This window comes from Kogia breviceps, chromosome 6 (assembly GCF_026419965.1).
Source record: "Kogia breviceps isolate mKogBre1 chromosome 6, mKogBre1 haplotype 1, whole genome shotgun sequence".
NCBI classification, from domain to species: Eukaryota; Metazoa; Chordata; class Mammalia; order Artiodactyla; family Physeteridae; genus Kogia; species Kogia breviceps.
Genome location: NC_081315.1, coordinates 18,957,938 through 18,971,346, shown reverse-complemented (window position 1 = coordinate 18,971,346; position 13,409 = coordinate 18,957,938). Strand labels below are relative to the sequence as shown.

General features: G+C 37.9%; 1 protein-coding gene across 2 annotated transcripts in view; it reads left to right on the top strand.

Annotated features, from left to right (window-relative positions):
* The window catches only part of PPP3CA (protein phosphatase 3 catalytic subunit alpha), a 306,559-nt gene extending 294,493 nt beyond the window's left edge, over positions 1-12,066 (top strand). Inside the window, exons 12-14 of one of the 2 annotated variants that reach the window (XM_059065730.2) lie at positions 3,923-4,020; positions 7,091-7,120; positions 10,300-12,066. In XM_059065730.2, the coding sequence (XP_058921713.1) occupies positions 3,923-4,020; positions 7,091-7,120; positions 10,300-10,496 (325 nt within the window). In that variant the 3' untranslated portion in view covers positions 10,497-12,066. The remainder of the gene's footprint in view (positions 1-3,922; positions 4,021-7,090; positions 7,121-10,299) is intronic. The other variant, XM_059065731.2, reaches the window with a different exon arrangement.
* Positions 12,067-13,409: the final 1,343 nt, after the last annotated feature.

Below are 13,409 nucleotides of genomic sequence, written 5' to 3'. Positions count from 1 at the left end.
AAGAGAGGAGAAGCCTTTCTTAACATAAAAGAAAATTCTTTGTATCTATATTAGTCTTCAAACCACGTGCAAGTGACAGGAACAATGCTACAGAATCATAGGTAGGTCTTAAAATTGGAAAGTCCCTCTAGTCCTCTGCATCTTGGTACATAAGGTGCAGTTATTCCGAGCTGAGAGTGGGTTCCATTTGAACCCAGTGATGATCAGTTACTTGATTAAGGTCACACATATTGATAGAAAATAAAAACAAGGTATAGTGTATTGCTTTTCTATAATAAAGGCATTTGTAGAATACAAGGTGGTCATCTCTAGAGAAAAGTAGGATTGAGCATTAAGTGTGTACCATATAGTGCATTAGGCAAAGTGGATACTCTGAATTAAAATGTCAGACATGTAGACAATAAACTAATGTAAAGCCAGGAGATGTGTACTAAATACACGAAGAGGTGCTCTGCTGTGGAAGAGGAAGGGAAGGAGCCCTTCTGTTTCCTGAAAGGAATGTTCATGAAGAGGTTGCCCTTGGTGGAGTGCTGTGAAGTTCAGGCTAGGTTCCATTAGCTGGAGAATTGTGGTGAGGGCATTCCTGGCAGCTGAGAAGTCCTCAAGATCCTAAGGACCTAGGAGCAGTGTTTTACAGGGCGCTTGTTAAGGGCCAGGTGCTGTATGCTTCATGGTGTACACATCTGAGAGGAGTCCACACGGCAAGCTTGCAAGGTTGAGTTGACCTCAATGAGGAAACAAAAACTGAAAGAGGATATGCAGTATGTCCAAACTCACTCAGTGAGTGATCAGTACTAAGGAGAATCGGAGCATGTGCTAACCCATGTGGAGATGTATATGTAATGATAGTCTTAAGATTGGATAGCAAGATGACTTATGGGTGTCAGCGCATTTAAAAAGCTATTGAAATAATCCAGGCAAAAGATGTAGAACTAGCTGTGGGTGGAGAGATGCAAGGAAGAGGCAAATACAAGAAATTTGTGAAATGAGACATTTTAACATGTAATGGATGGATATGGATGGTGGTACACATTTGTCAGGTATAGCTATCCAGCACAGTCCTTACATTTTGATAATTTGCCATATTATAAGGGAACCAGAAACCTATCTTTCAAGAGCCCTTGCACTTAAGGTGCTGCATGTTGCTTAGGATCCACCAATCAAACGAACACATGCAGAACTTCTGCTTCAAAGTGAACATCTTGGGGAAGCAGTGGGCAGGGAAGGCAATTCCTCTGTCAGGTGGGAATCTGAGGGACCAAGAGTTGAAGAGCATCTTTCTCAGCATATTGGGGACTAATTACACACGATTAGCGAGAGCTTAGGCGTTGGCACTAAGTAACAGTAAAGGATTCAGAAATCTAAAATGGGGATTAACACTGCCATTCTCCATCTTATTTTTCTTTGACTCCTTCATTTAGTAAATGTTTTATGAATCTCAAGTATGTGCTAGGTGCTATTCTGGTCTAGGTACTGTGGATGCAGCAGGAGCAAAGCAGACAGAAACTCCTTTCACATGAAGCTTTTCTAGCTAGGGTAGGGAGTAGTGGGCAGAGGAGCTCAAAAAAAAAAAAAAAAAAAAGCACCAAGGAAACAAACTGTATAGCTCTTCACAGGTGATAAGTGCTTTAGATAAAAATAAAATAGGGAAGGGGAGATAGGGCGTAAGAAAGTGCGTATATATAGATATATATATTTTAACATCTTTATTGAAGTATAATTGCTTTGCAATGGTGTGTTAGTTTCTGCTGTTTAACAAAGTGAATCAGCTATACATATACGTATATCCCCATAACCCCTCCCTCTCATGTCTCCCTCCCACCCTCCCTATCCCACCCCTCTAGGTGGTCACAAAGCACCAAGCTGATCTCCCTGTGCTATGCGGCTGCTTCCCACTAGCTATCTATTTTACATTTGGCAGTGTATATATCTATCCATGGCACTCTCTCTCTTTGTCCCAGTGTCCATTGACAGATGAATGGATAAAGAAGATGTGGCACATATATACAATGGAATATTACTCAGCCATAAAAAGAAACGAAATTGCATTATTTGTAGTGAGGTGCATATATTTTAAGTAGCATTCTCAAGGAAGTCCTCACTTTGAAGGCAGTGCTCCAGTGGAGAGTTGGAGGGTGGGAGGGAGGGAGCCAGGCAGATACCTGGGGGAAGAGTGTGACAGAAAGGTACAGAGCCCCAAGGTGGGGTGTGCTGGGTGCATGGTGAGGACCACAAAGGGAAGAGGGTGGTGGTAGGAAATGTAGTCCAAGAGATGGATAAGGATGGCAGACTGTGCATTGGGAGCTAGTTTTCTAGGGCTCTGGTCAAACCTTTTAAAGATTTTGCCTTTCACCTTTAATGAGAGGAGAAACCATTGGAGAGTTTTGCATAGAGGAGTGACAGGATCTGTATAGGTATTAAAAGGCTCAGCCAACTGCTATACTGAGAATAGATATGGGAGGAGAGGGCAGGAGTGTGACAAGGATGGAGCAGAGAGACCAGTTAAGGGACTTCTGGAACCATCCAGGTAAGAGATGCTGGTGGTCAGAAAAGGAGTCAGTCACAGAAGGCCACCTGATTCCAGTCATAAGAAGTGTCCAGAAGAAGCAAATCTACAGAAAGTAGATGAGTAGTAATACAGACTGAAAGAAATGGGAGTGCACAAGATTGCTTTCTGGAGGGATGAGAATGTGCTGAAATTTATTGTGCCGGTGTTTCACAACTGTCTGAATAGACTAAAAACCAGTGATTGAATCACACGCTTTAAATGGGCAAATTGTACGGTACGTTAATTATATCTCAATAAAGTTGTTTTCAAAAGAGATGAGGTAGTAGTATTGTGAGAAGTGGTAAGATACTGGAAATAATATGAGGGTAGAGCCCTCAAGATTTGCTAATTGAGTAAATGTGGAGTAAGAGAGGATAAAAGGAGTTAAAGGTTGATTCTTTCAGCTTAACTAAAAGATGAAGTCGAAGAGAGATAGTGAAGCCGCAGGTTTGGGGATAGTTTAGGAATTCTTTGTGGGCCACGTTAGCTATCTTCATAAAAATGGGGACTAAGTAGTTGTACATATTATAAACATTAGATATGTATGTGTATTGTAAGTATTTTTTTCTGGTTATGTGGGATTACACTGTCTACTATCTGGAAATAAATGAGGTTATCCCTATTTTACGGTTATTTAATCATTTGATTAATTCTGTGCTGTGGTTAGTAAATGTAATTCAAATAATGATGTACATAAAACTGATTGTAAAACAGTTGTCATAATGAGTAATAAAACAACGTTGTATTAGCAGATCCATGGGGAAAGAGACTGAAAAAGAAAAGTTGGAAATTTGACCAGTTGTTTCATCGGCGACTTGCCATTAGCTTGTGTATTTGTCATGGAATGTCAGAATTCCTTAACAATCCCCTGAATGTAACTCCTACTTCCCTAATCCATAGATCAGATCTTTTAAATCTGTTATAGTCTCTGGTTTTCTCTCACAAGTCAAATCAGCCCCATGTATTTTTGCAGAGCCTCGGCTGGAAAACTTACAAAAGCCCTCTCCATGGCTCATTTTTTTTTTTTTTAAACATATTTATGGTGTCATGGAAGATGCCCACAAACACTTTGTATTGTGAGCCTGCTTACAAAGGTAGAATTGTTTTCCGTCTCTTCAATAGTCAGAAGAGACTGAACTTCCACCATTGCATAATTCCCAGCTTTATCTTAGCGGTCATGTCATGGGCATACCACTACTTCTATATGAATGTGTGAAAATACAGAATGTTTTAAGTAAAAAAAAAAAAAAGAAAAAACTCAAGAGAGCCAAGGTAGAGGTAAATGTGAGTTCTTACATACATCTTTTCCTTTAAGTCTTTTCTTTGTCTTGAAAGAAGATAAACGTTAATGTGTCGTCCGTTGTGCCTCTGCAGAGAAGAGAGTGAGAGCGTGCTGACGCTGAAAGGCCTGACGCCCACGGGTATGCTCCCCAGCGGGGTGCTCTCTGGAGGGAAGCAAACCCTGCAAAGCGGTAAGCAGGCCCATTGGTACGACACACCGTGTACAGGCACCTCAGTCAGCTGTGTCGTTAGAGCCCTGATTTATTCACGCATTTAAGGTCCGTCTTGGTCTTCAGATCTTCTCAGCTGGAAGAAGGGCTGAGACCCCCCCCCTTCCCGTGCCCCCATCAGTTTGACCAGTTGTGCCCCACAGAGCAGCTCCCTCATTTGCTGGAATGTGTTCTTGACCCCGCTACCCCCATGTCCTCATTTGCACATTAACCACAATTTCAGGCCTTGCTGTAAGACAACTCATTCAGCTTATCTACATGCACAGTAGGCTTGACCACTTGGAACCAAGCAGTGGACAAAAACAACGTTTGAATTACATTTTTATTAAATGTACTGGTTATCTATTGGATTGATGAAATAAACACATACACACATAAATATTCACGCCTAAGTCTAGGATTTAGTGGAGAATGGAGGAAGAGAATAAAAAGGATGATTTTGTGATCCACTTGAATAGAATGGAAGTCATAGGTGTCTTTTCTCTGACTTATTCATTCAAAACATAAGAGAGTGAGTACCATCATATTTTATTTTTAAGAAAGGACGAAAACATTTCCTTGAAGGTAGATTTTGTATTAAAATCTGTAGTTTTCTGGATGAGTGTTGTCCAATAGAACTTTTTGTAATGATGGAAATTTCTCTATCTATACAGGAGCCACTGGCAACGTATGACCATTGAGCACTTGAAATATAGCTCTTACAACTGAGACACTGAGTTTTTTATTTTATCTAATTTTCATTAGTTTGATTTAAATAGCCACCTGTGGCTAGTGGCTACCATATTAGACAGCCCAGTCAGTGCGCTCTTTTACTTTTGTTATCTATTTTAACTAAGATTATCATTAATTAGAGTCCAATTTTAGCATACTTTATGGAAATTTTGCTTTCAGATTAGACTGTAACAGAAAAAAATGAAAACAACAATACACTCGAACATTTTCAAAGCAATCTCAGCCTCTTGCTTATTTCCCTGTACCTTTCCCTGAATCTTTGATTGTATTTTCTTTTCTATCCCTGTCCCTCAGTCTAGAAGATTCTGGTATTCTTATGGTAATGTTATTTAGATACACCTCTTTTACATAGAAAGTGATGCCCAGTTTCATGGATATTGTTCTGCTAAATGATCACCTCCTAGCAGCATCACTAAAATTTTCTTTATTTTCATATAAATTTATTCCAACATGAATGTCTTCGAGTTTCCACAAAAAGAAAAAAATTTTTCTAAATGAAGGTAGGAAGATACCACAGTATTGAAGTAAGTTCCTCATTTAATTTGTAGCTAAAATTTATCGTAGTAACTTCAGGGAAAAAAACCACAATTTTCCCACCAAAGTAAACATGCTAAGAACATTAGCATAAATGGATCTTTTATTATGTGCACAAAATGCACAACTACCTAATTGACTAAAATCTGCATAGTTTCTGATAAGCACAGTTTTAAGGTACAGCAGGTGTATTATCAGAAACTATGGGCCACAGTTGCTTTAGAAGAATACACTTAATAATGTTATTGACAGTACATATTTCTAATATGTTGGTCCTGGTGCGGTTCCAGATTTTTTGCTTTACTTTTAAAGTTAAGTTCTTAGAATTCTTTGTTTTGTTTCCAGATTTTCACCTGTATTTTAACCTGGGTTATTCAGTTTCCTGTTCTGTTGTTTTATTTTCAATCCATCTGTTTGTCCTTTGGTGTTGAACTCACACACACACACATACACACACACACACAAACATATACACACACAGCCGACATCTTATTAGTCCTGAGAGTTTGAAAAGTCAGTGTATATTTTAAATCATGTACATTAATACAGTTTCAGAATTCATTGTCTCATGCCCTTTAATTTGTCTAAAAGGGGAAACTACTTAAGTTTTACTATTTGGCTTTTCTCCATGGTGGTAACCATTCTCCATTTTTATCATAAGGAATTTAAAATGCACTGTAAGTAAATTATAGTGTACATTTGGCAGTTGCTCTAGTTTTAAAACCTTAAATTATAAGAAATATGCAAATTAAAGTCAAGGGGTAGGATTTTAATATTAAACATTTTAGAATTACAGAGAAGTGTTGCATTTTAGCACTTAATTAGGGAAATATCTCCTAACCTTGATAACATAGAAAGACTCATACACCTTTAAAGCGAGAATATAGACCCTAAGTTTATTATAAAAATTGCTGATAAAGCAATGGGCTTTTAAAATTTTGCCTCTGAAATATGATGAGGTTTCAGTATTTAGACAGTCCTTTCTTTAAAATGCTGATAGAATTATTGCTGTTACTGGCATATTATCACGTGATTATAACATTTCAAGAATTTTGTTTCCAAAAATGCTATTCCAATGAGGAAAACTGATTTTAAACTGGGTTACCTGGCAAAAGAAGTCCAGCCTATCCCATCCCCATCCTCTTCCTCTTCGCTTTCTCCCTCACTCTCGAAACACGCTCGATGTTTGTCTTTAAAGAGTCACATGTGTTACCAACTCAGACACAACTCTAAATTTGCATCCACCCTGCTTTTCTATTCCACTAGGAAATCGTGCCATTTAATATTAAATAGTGTGAATTATTCCACTGACCTTATGACAACACTTCAAGCTCTGCTATTTTGGGGGGCATTTTAAAACTATAAATTACCAATTGTAGCAGTGGGTTTATCATACTTCATGTGAGTCAGGTGCACATTTTCAATTGACCTAGTCCCTTGTAGATTCCGTCTAAGTCAAAGAAACCTTTCCTGAGTGTTTTCTTAAAGGGTTAATCATTTTGTCCTTTATTTAGTGAACAAAATCCAAATCATGTCACTCAGATACGTGTAGCCAGCTCATTAAAAAAACAAGAAAAAAAACCCCCATCATTTTCATGGTGTTTTTTCTTTCTTTTAAGTATTTCTATTTTGTCTGTGCCAGAATCCAGCACTTAGAGGAACATTAATCCTCTTAGCTCCCTTGATCGTCACTGATTTGTTCTTAGAGTTAAAAATCCTCTGCTCATTTTTCTCATTCATTTTGCACCCCCTTTCTTCTCTTCAGCTACTGTTGAGGCTATTGAGGCTGATGAAGGTAAATTGGCCAGTCCCCTTTCTGTTGTACCTGCAACAGACAAGGGCTCTGCTGGGTGTATTCATTTCTTTCTTTCTTTCTTTCTTTTTTTCTTTTTCTTTTTTTTCTTTTTTCTTTTTTTCTTTCTTTTTTTTTTTTTTTTTGCTGTAGCTTGTACAGAGTGTGTGGGTGTTGGGCTAACAGTTGTGGCTCAGTATTAACCAAAATGTTCTTGCTTTAAAGGGGAAAATGTCCTTTTCTGGTTTGTTTGTTTGTTTTTTTTTCCCTTAAAGCTATGTTTGACTTTGTATACAATGATCCTAGTATAATCACAGAAAACAAAAGGATTATAGATCTTGAATGATGTGGGGTGGGGTTTATGGCAGCCGTTTTGACAAATAATGGATAAAACAATATTCTTTGAGCTGAACCATGTCCCTCCCTCAAATCACTTTCAGTCGGCATTGAAAAGGAGAGAATAAAAATAGCTTTAGTAAGTCTAGTCTTCAGAAATTTCTAGAAAAAAAATTCATTTGAATAGTGCTTTGTTGTAGTTCAACATTAATTTTTGTCTCCAAAAAATATTCCAACAAGAGACAGCTAGCTGTGTACGAGATAGACAGTTCTGCTAGTCTTATGAAATTTTAACGTACTGGTATTTGTAGGACGGTTAGCACCAGCAAAATATTCTAAAGAGTTCGAAAATATCTAGTGGCTGTCGAAGTGGCCGGTAACAAGCATAGTGAATATTGAGTCATCACTCAACTGGTTAATGTCCACCGAGTGCCTGCTTTGCACCAGGCACTGTGCCGGGTGCTTCAGGAGAAACGAGACACATTCATCACCGACTGTGTCCCAGCACTGCTCGAGGACAACAGAGCGGACCCTCTCGCAATTCCTTTTGAATCAAGTGCTTTTGAAATGTAGAGTTATGAGAGAACTGCCTATCCAAATAGTTTTTAATCTGATAACTTACCACACCCTCTGGAAATTTTAAAAAGAATAATTTGAAGTTCCCCTTTAAAACAAAATTTTTCAGTTGTATTTTGTTCTTGCAAGATAATGTTTTATTGTTCCCAAAATTGTGTGATATGGTGCTTTGATATGATGTAAACTGTGCCACTTTAGCCTTTAATTTGTATGCGATTTGGATACAGTAGGGGAAATGATAGCACTGTAAGAGAAAATACAACTGCTTCCTAAATAGCAGTGAATAAACTGCTATTTATGTGGGAATTCTCTGTTCCTCTTGGCAAATTCTAATCTGCAGTGTGCGTTCTTGTTGATAGTTTGGCTGTTTTCTGTGGTTTCTGTGACTCTTGTGTTGTGTTAAGTATACTACCAATGTAAATTGCTAATACCCATCGTCTGACCAGCAACTACAGCAGAGCACGCATTCTTCCAGCCCAGGGTAGACAGAAATGATTAGAAATGGAGCCCCATTCTGGACATAGCCATTGCTCTCACTAGATTTTGAATTTCTACGCTCTCACCCTATTGGCTTTATTTTAAAACCTTAAACAACCTAAAAGAGAGATTCCACTTTTACCATTTCAATTCGTGAAATCGCTTCATCAGTTATGATGACCAACTTTTTACATTTATTAACTATGATGGAATGATGTTCACAGTGGTTGAGCAAAACAATAGAGTACTACTTTTGTCCCTCAAAATCATTGAGTTCATTTTCAGGGTGGGTGCTCATCAGACAGCTCTATTATTTTGCGATTTATGACTGAATGAGAGAAGAATTAAGAAGCTTTGCTTTGGGCCTTGGTCTTTTCCCATTTCCCCATCTTCTTCCTCTCATAGTTGACTAATCACCATGACACTAACCTTTAAAATGCAGAGGGGGAACAAACTGTTTCTCATCGTTTAATGAGTTTGGAAGCAACTGTGTCTATCTTTTAAGAACCCCATCCGTACTAATGAAAGGCACTGTACATTTGTGTGGGAGTGGCTAGCAAAGTTGCAGCTTGAAACTGCTTTCCTTTTTTTCTCAAATAGGGTAGGAAGGATAAAGGCACAATGAACTTGTCCTTCATCCGCCATGGAGATGCGACCCAGTTCAGCATTGGTGATTGGCCCTTCAGTGTCTGGCTTGCATTTTCACAGGGAGTAAAGCAAACTGATGTCATTGGTTCCCCATCTATGTACTTTATTTTCAGCTCACTGGTTGGTGCACCTACTGAAGAAATCGTTAAGTTTCTTGCACAAATGCCTTCTCTATCTCTGGAGCACACTAGGGATACTGAAAAAAACCAAGTATCAATGCTCCCCCTTTGTGAATTCCATGGTTTCACTGAATAAGGCCAAAACCATTCCCATTCATTTTTGCTAAAAGTTGAAAACAACATTTTCCCCTTGGTATTCTTGAACCAGCACTTACGTCTGTGTTGATCTACTAAGAAAGAGTTTTTCTTCGATTTAGGCAGTAATGGATCAGATGAACATCAGTTTGACCTGTTCGCTGCTGAAGGGCAGACAGCGTTTTTCTACTTAGTGATCTGATCTTGATTTTGATGAGTTTCTTTTACCTTGTCCCCACTCCACATGTTTCCAAAGTTGAGTGGAGAAGCAGGAGTTTATAATTTCATTTTTTTTTCATGCCACTGTTGAGTTGTTTGCCAAGAGAGTCTTTCTGGGATCCCGAGAGGGCATGGAAACGCCCCAAGTTCATGCCTTTTATAGCTCCTTTTAGCTTCTGCTCTAAGCTCTTCACTAGATTTTTAGGTCTAGCTGCTTCAGTGATTCTCCTGCATTTGCCATTGCTAGCACAATGGAATAGTAAAATTAGGGCCATTAACATTCTTTCTAGGTTAGGGCGTTTGATACAGTAATTGTGCCAATGATGTGGCCAGTTTATGCTGGGCCTAGAGACCTATCCCCGGTAGCAGCCTTTCTCTTTAGATCCGCTTTGTGGATCTAAACTTCCATGAAGACGAGAGAAACGTTTACATCATACTAACTTGAAGAGGACATTTTGGTTGGCAAGAGACATTGGCTGTTACCAAACGTCTCGGTTATCTTCGGGTATGGTAAGGAGTCTGTTGTGCTGTGTTCAGGTCCCGTCACTATGTTCTCTACTAAAGGATTCCCTCTCACTGCGAAATCTCTAACATCACCTGCTACAGCAGCTGTGCCCTTTGTTTTCCTCTGACTAACCCAGTTTTTCTTTTTTTTAATGATTTTCTGTTTAGCTATCAAAGGATTTTCACCACAACATAAGATCACTAGCTTCGAGGAGGCCAAGGGCTTAGATCGAATTAACGAGAGGATGCCACCTCGCAGAGATGCCATGCCCTCTGACACCAACCTTAACTCCATCAACAAGACTCTCGCCTCAGAGACTAACGGCACGGACAGCAATGGCAGTAATAGCAGCAATATCCAGTGACCACTTCCTGTTCACTTTTTTTTTTTTTCTTTTTTTTCTTTTTTTGGAGCTGCAGGGCGTGATGGGGATTGCTGCATATCAGCAGTTGGATGTTCTTGCCTCTGATGGTAGCTTATTTGCTCTGGGGCCAGGAGTTGGATTCAGTTTACACTATCATTAGAAAAGAGGGAGAGAGATAATAAACTATATTTTGGTGAGGGTTGTGATTAAACACCTCTTTTGGGTATGCCTTTTAAAAATGCTTATAGGAAAAACAATTTAAAAAGAAAGCTAATGCTAGTATATACTGCAATGTTAGGGGAATGAACATGTTTTCCTACTGCATCGGGGACTTCTAGATAGGTTAATGAGAGGTCTTTTATTATGTTACTGGACACGAAAACTTTGTCTAATTTCTTACTCTATTGTACGTTTACAGTTGCAGCACTAAAAATGGATGACATCAAACATTTTTAACAAAATGATGTACAAACTAAATAAGGACTATTTATTGATAATGTTTTGCTACTCTTGTCAGACAATGGCTATAAAATGAATTAGGCAGTCTTAAAAAAAAAAAAAAAAAAGCAGAAAAAGAAAAAAAAAAAAAGAATGTTGCAAATTTGTTAAAATGCCAAAAAGGACAGTTTAATTTTGTACAGATTATGCTTACCTCAGGTTTCTTTAGTGTGCCTGAATGCCCTTGTTTCCATATTACACTTATCTTATTACTTTGGCAATGAATACCTTTTCTTTTCTTTAAGTTTTAAAAAACTGGAATAATTACATCTATCTCTTTTTTTTTTTTTTTTTGCTGTTTATATTTAGGGGTTTTTGTTGATAAATCAAGTCTTGGTTGTGGCTTGCTGAATTAAATATTTATGAGTGGTGCATTTTTAAGTATAGTAAACAAGACACCATATTAAGTACAGTGATAAAGCATCTATATTCTGTAAAAAAAAAAAATCTGCCTATGCATGTTTTTTAAGGAAAAAAATGGCTGTATCGGCCTGTATGGGACTGTAATGCGCTTAGTGGTCTGACATATACTGGAAATGTATGTATACTGGCGTACTTTATATTCTCTAAAATGCTTCATGCCTTTGAAATTTTGTAATCAAAAAAAAAGCTTTGAAAAAATCTAAAGGGGAGAGTATTCTTAAAAGTTTTTAACATAAGCTTGTCAGTGCACATATATATGGTTAGCATGTTTAGCAAACCTTGTGAAATTTAAATAAGTTCATAGTTACATGTGAAACTCTAAATGCATGGTAACTGTTAATGTCATAACAGTTGAGTTATTTTGTTAGGTTCTGTCATGTGCCACAAAATATGTACTTTTTTCACTTTTTCCCTTTGTATATCAGTTATGGGTTACAACTGGTTCATTCTGAAAACAACAACAACAACAAAAGTCCATTCATATTTTTTAACAATTGTATAAGTGCCCAAGTAATTCACTACAGCCTAAAGCCTTGCCTTTGTAATTTGACTTCTGAAATGTTGGCAATCGAAGCATGCACTTGTAACAATGAAAAAGCAAAAAGCATTTTATATTACTACTCAATAAAATGTGCATGAACTTGAAGAACTCTCCTCCTTTCCCTGAGTCTGCTGAAGGGATTTACATGCACAATTACCATGCTGTCTTCTAGGTGCTGGGTCCACCCCAGTGCATCACAGATTGACTTGAAGTGGCTGCTCGAAGGGCCTTGGGCTCTCAGGTGTGGTGCCTACTTCCGCTGTAAGAATCTTGGTAGATTTGTGTCTCAAATCACACAAGAGAAATATATTGAAGGAGCAAATGCCATCTTCTGGCTCCCTGAAAGGTGGGAGCCCGTTCAGAAACCAGAGCATTCCTTTTTATTGGAAAAAAAAAAAAAAAAAAAATGTTATCCGTTGTTTCAGTTGTACTGGATGCCCTGTCTGCTCAATCGAAAAGAGCTAAGCAACTAAATGCATTTTCATCCCAAGAGAGTTGCGTTTGTATCGATATGAAATTTGTATCCCGTCGCTTTAGCTAATATCTGATCACCTGAAATTTAAGATACACCAAATTTTAGTTTGTTCCTAACATTGTTCATATTCAGTGCACTTTGTTTTTATGTAATAAAGTATGCTGTTATATTAAATAATAAGAATATGGTAATTAGTGATCTAGTGTACCAAAACAAAGATTTTCTAGATATATTCTCTGACAAAAACTATCCCAAATTTATTTTGATGAATTCAAACATTCCCCCCCCGACACCATGGATATTTTTCTGCCCTAAAAAAAATGACACCCAAGGAGAATATTTAGGTGCAATATTTATTAGAATGATTTGAAAGAAATGGTAATTCTGGTACCAACGTGTTTATTTTCTTTCTTATAACTGCAGAGAAAATATCCTGACCAAAAAAAAAATCCTTATTTTGGATTCCTTTCTTTTACAAATTGTGCTGAGGCAACTATGGCATAGAAATAAACATTTGACATTAAAATAAGCAGTTGATGTGAGTATTGCTTGGTCTTTCTGCTAAGTAGTTAGGAAAGTAATAGTGTATATTTTTGCATTATAATTCAGTCTATCAGGGAAATCAATGCACAACTGAAGTTATTTCTCTAAAAGCGATAACACTGCCAGATCATCAGTTATTAAATATATCTCTTTCACTTTTGGAGAAGTGTTGGATTCTTCAGTTGCTTATTCCAGTGACTCTTTGGCTAAACACACACACGCGCACACACAGACACACACACAGACACACACACATACACACAGAGAGACACACACACAGAGACATACACACACAGAGAGACATACACACACACACACACAGAGACATACACACACACACACACACACACACACACACAGCCTCCTATCCTCTGCCCTTCTTCATCTACCCCCAAGGTGACTTACATCTCATGGGCTTCAAACTCAGTGCTGA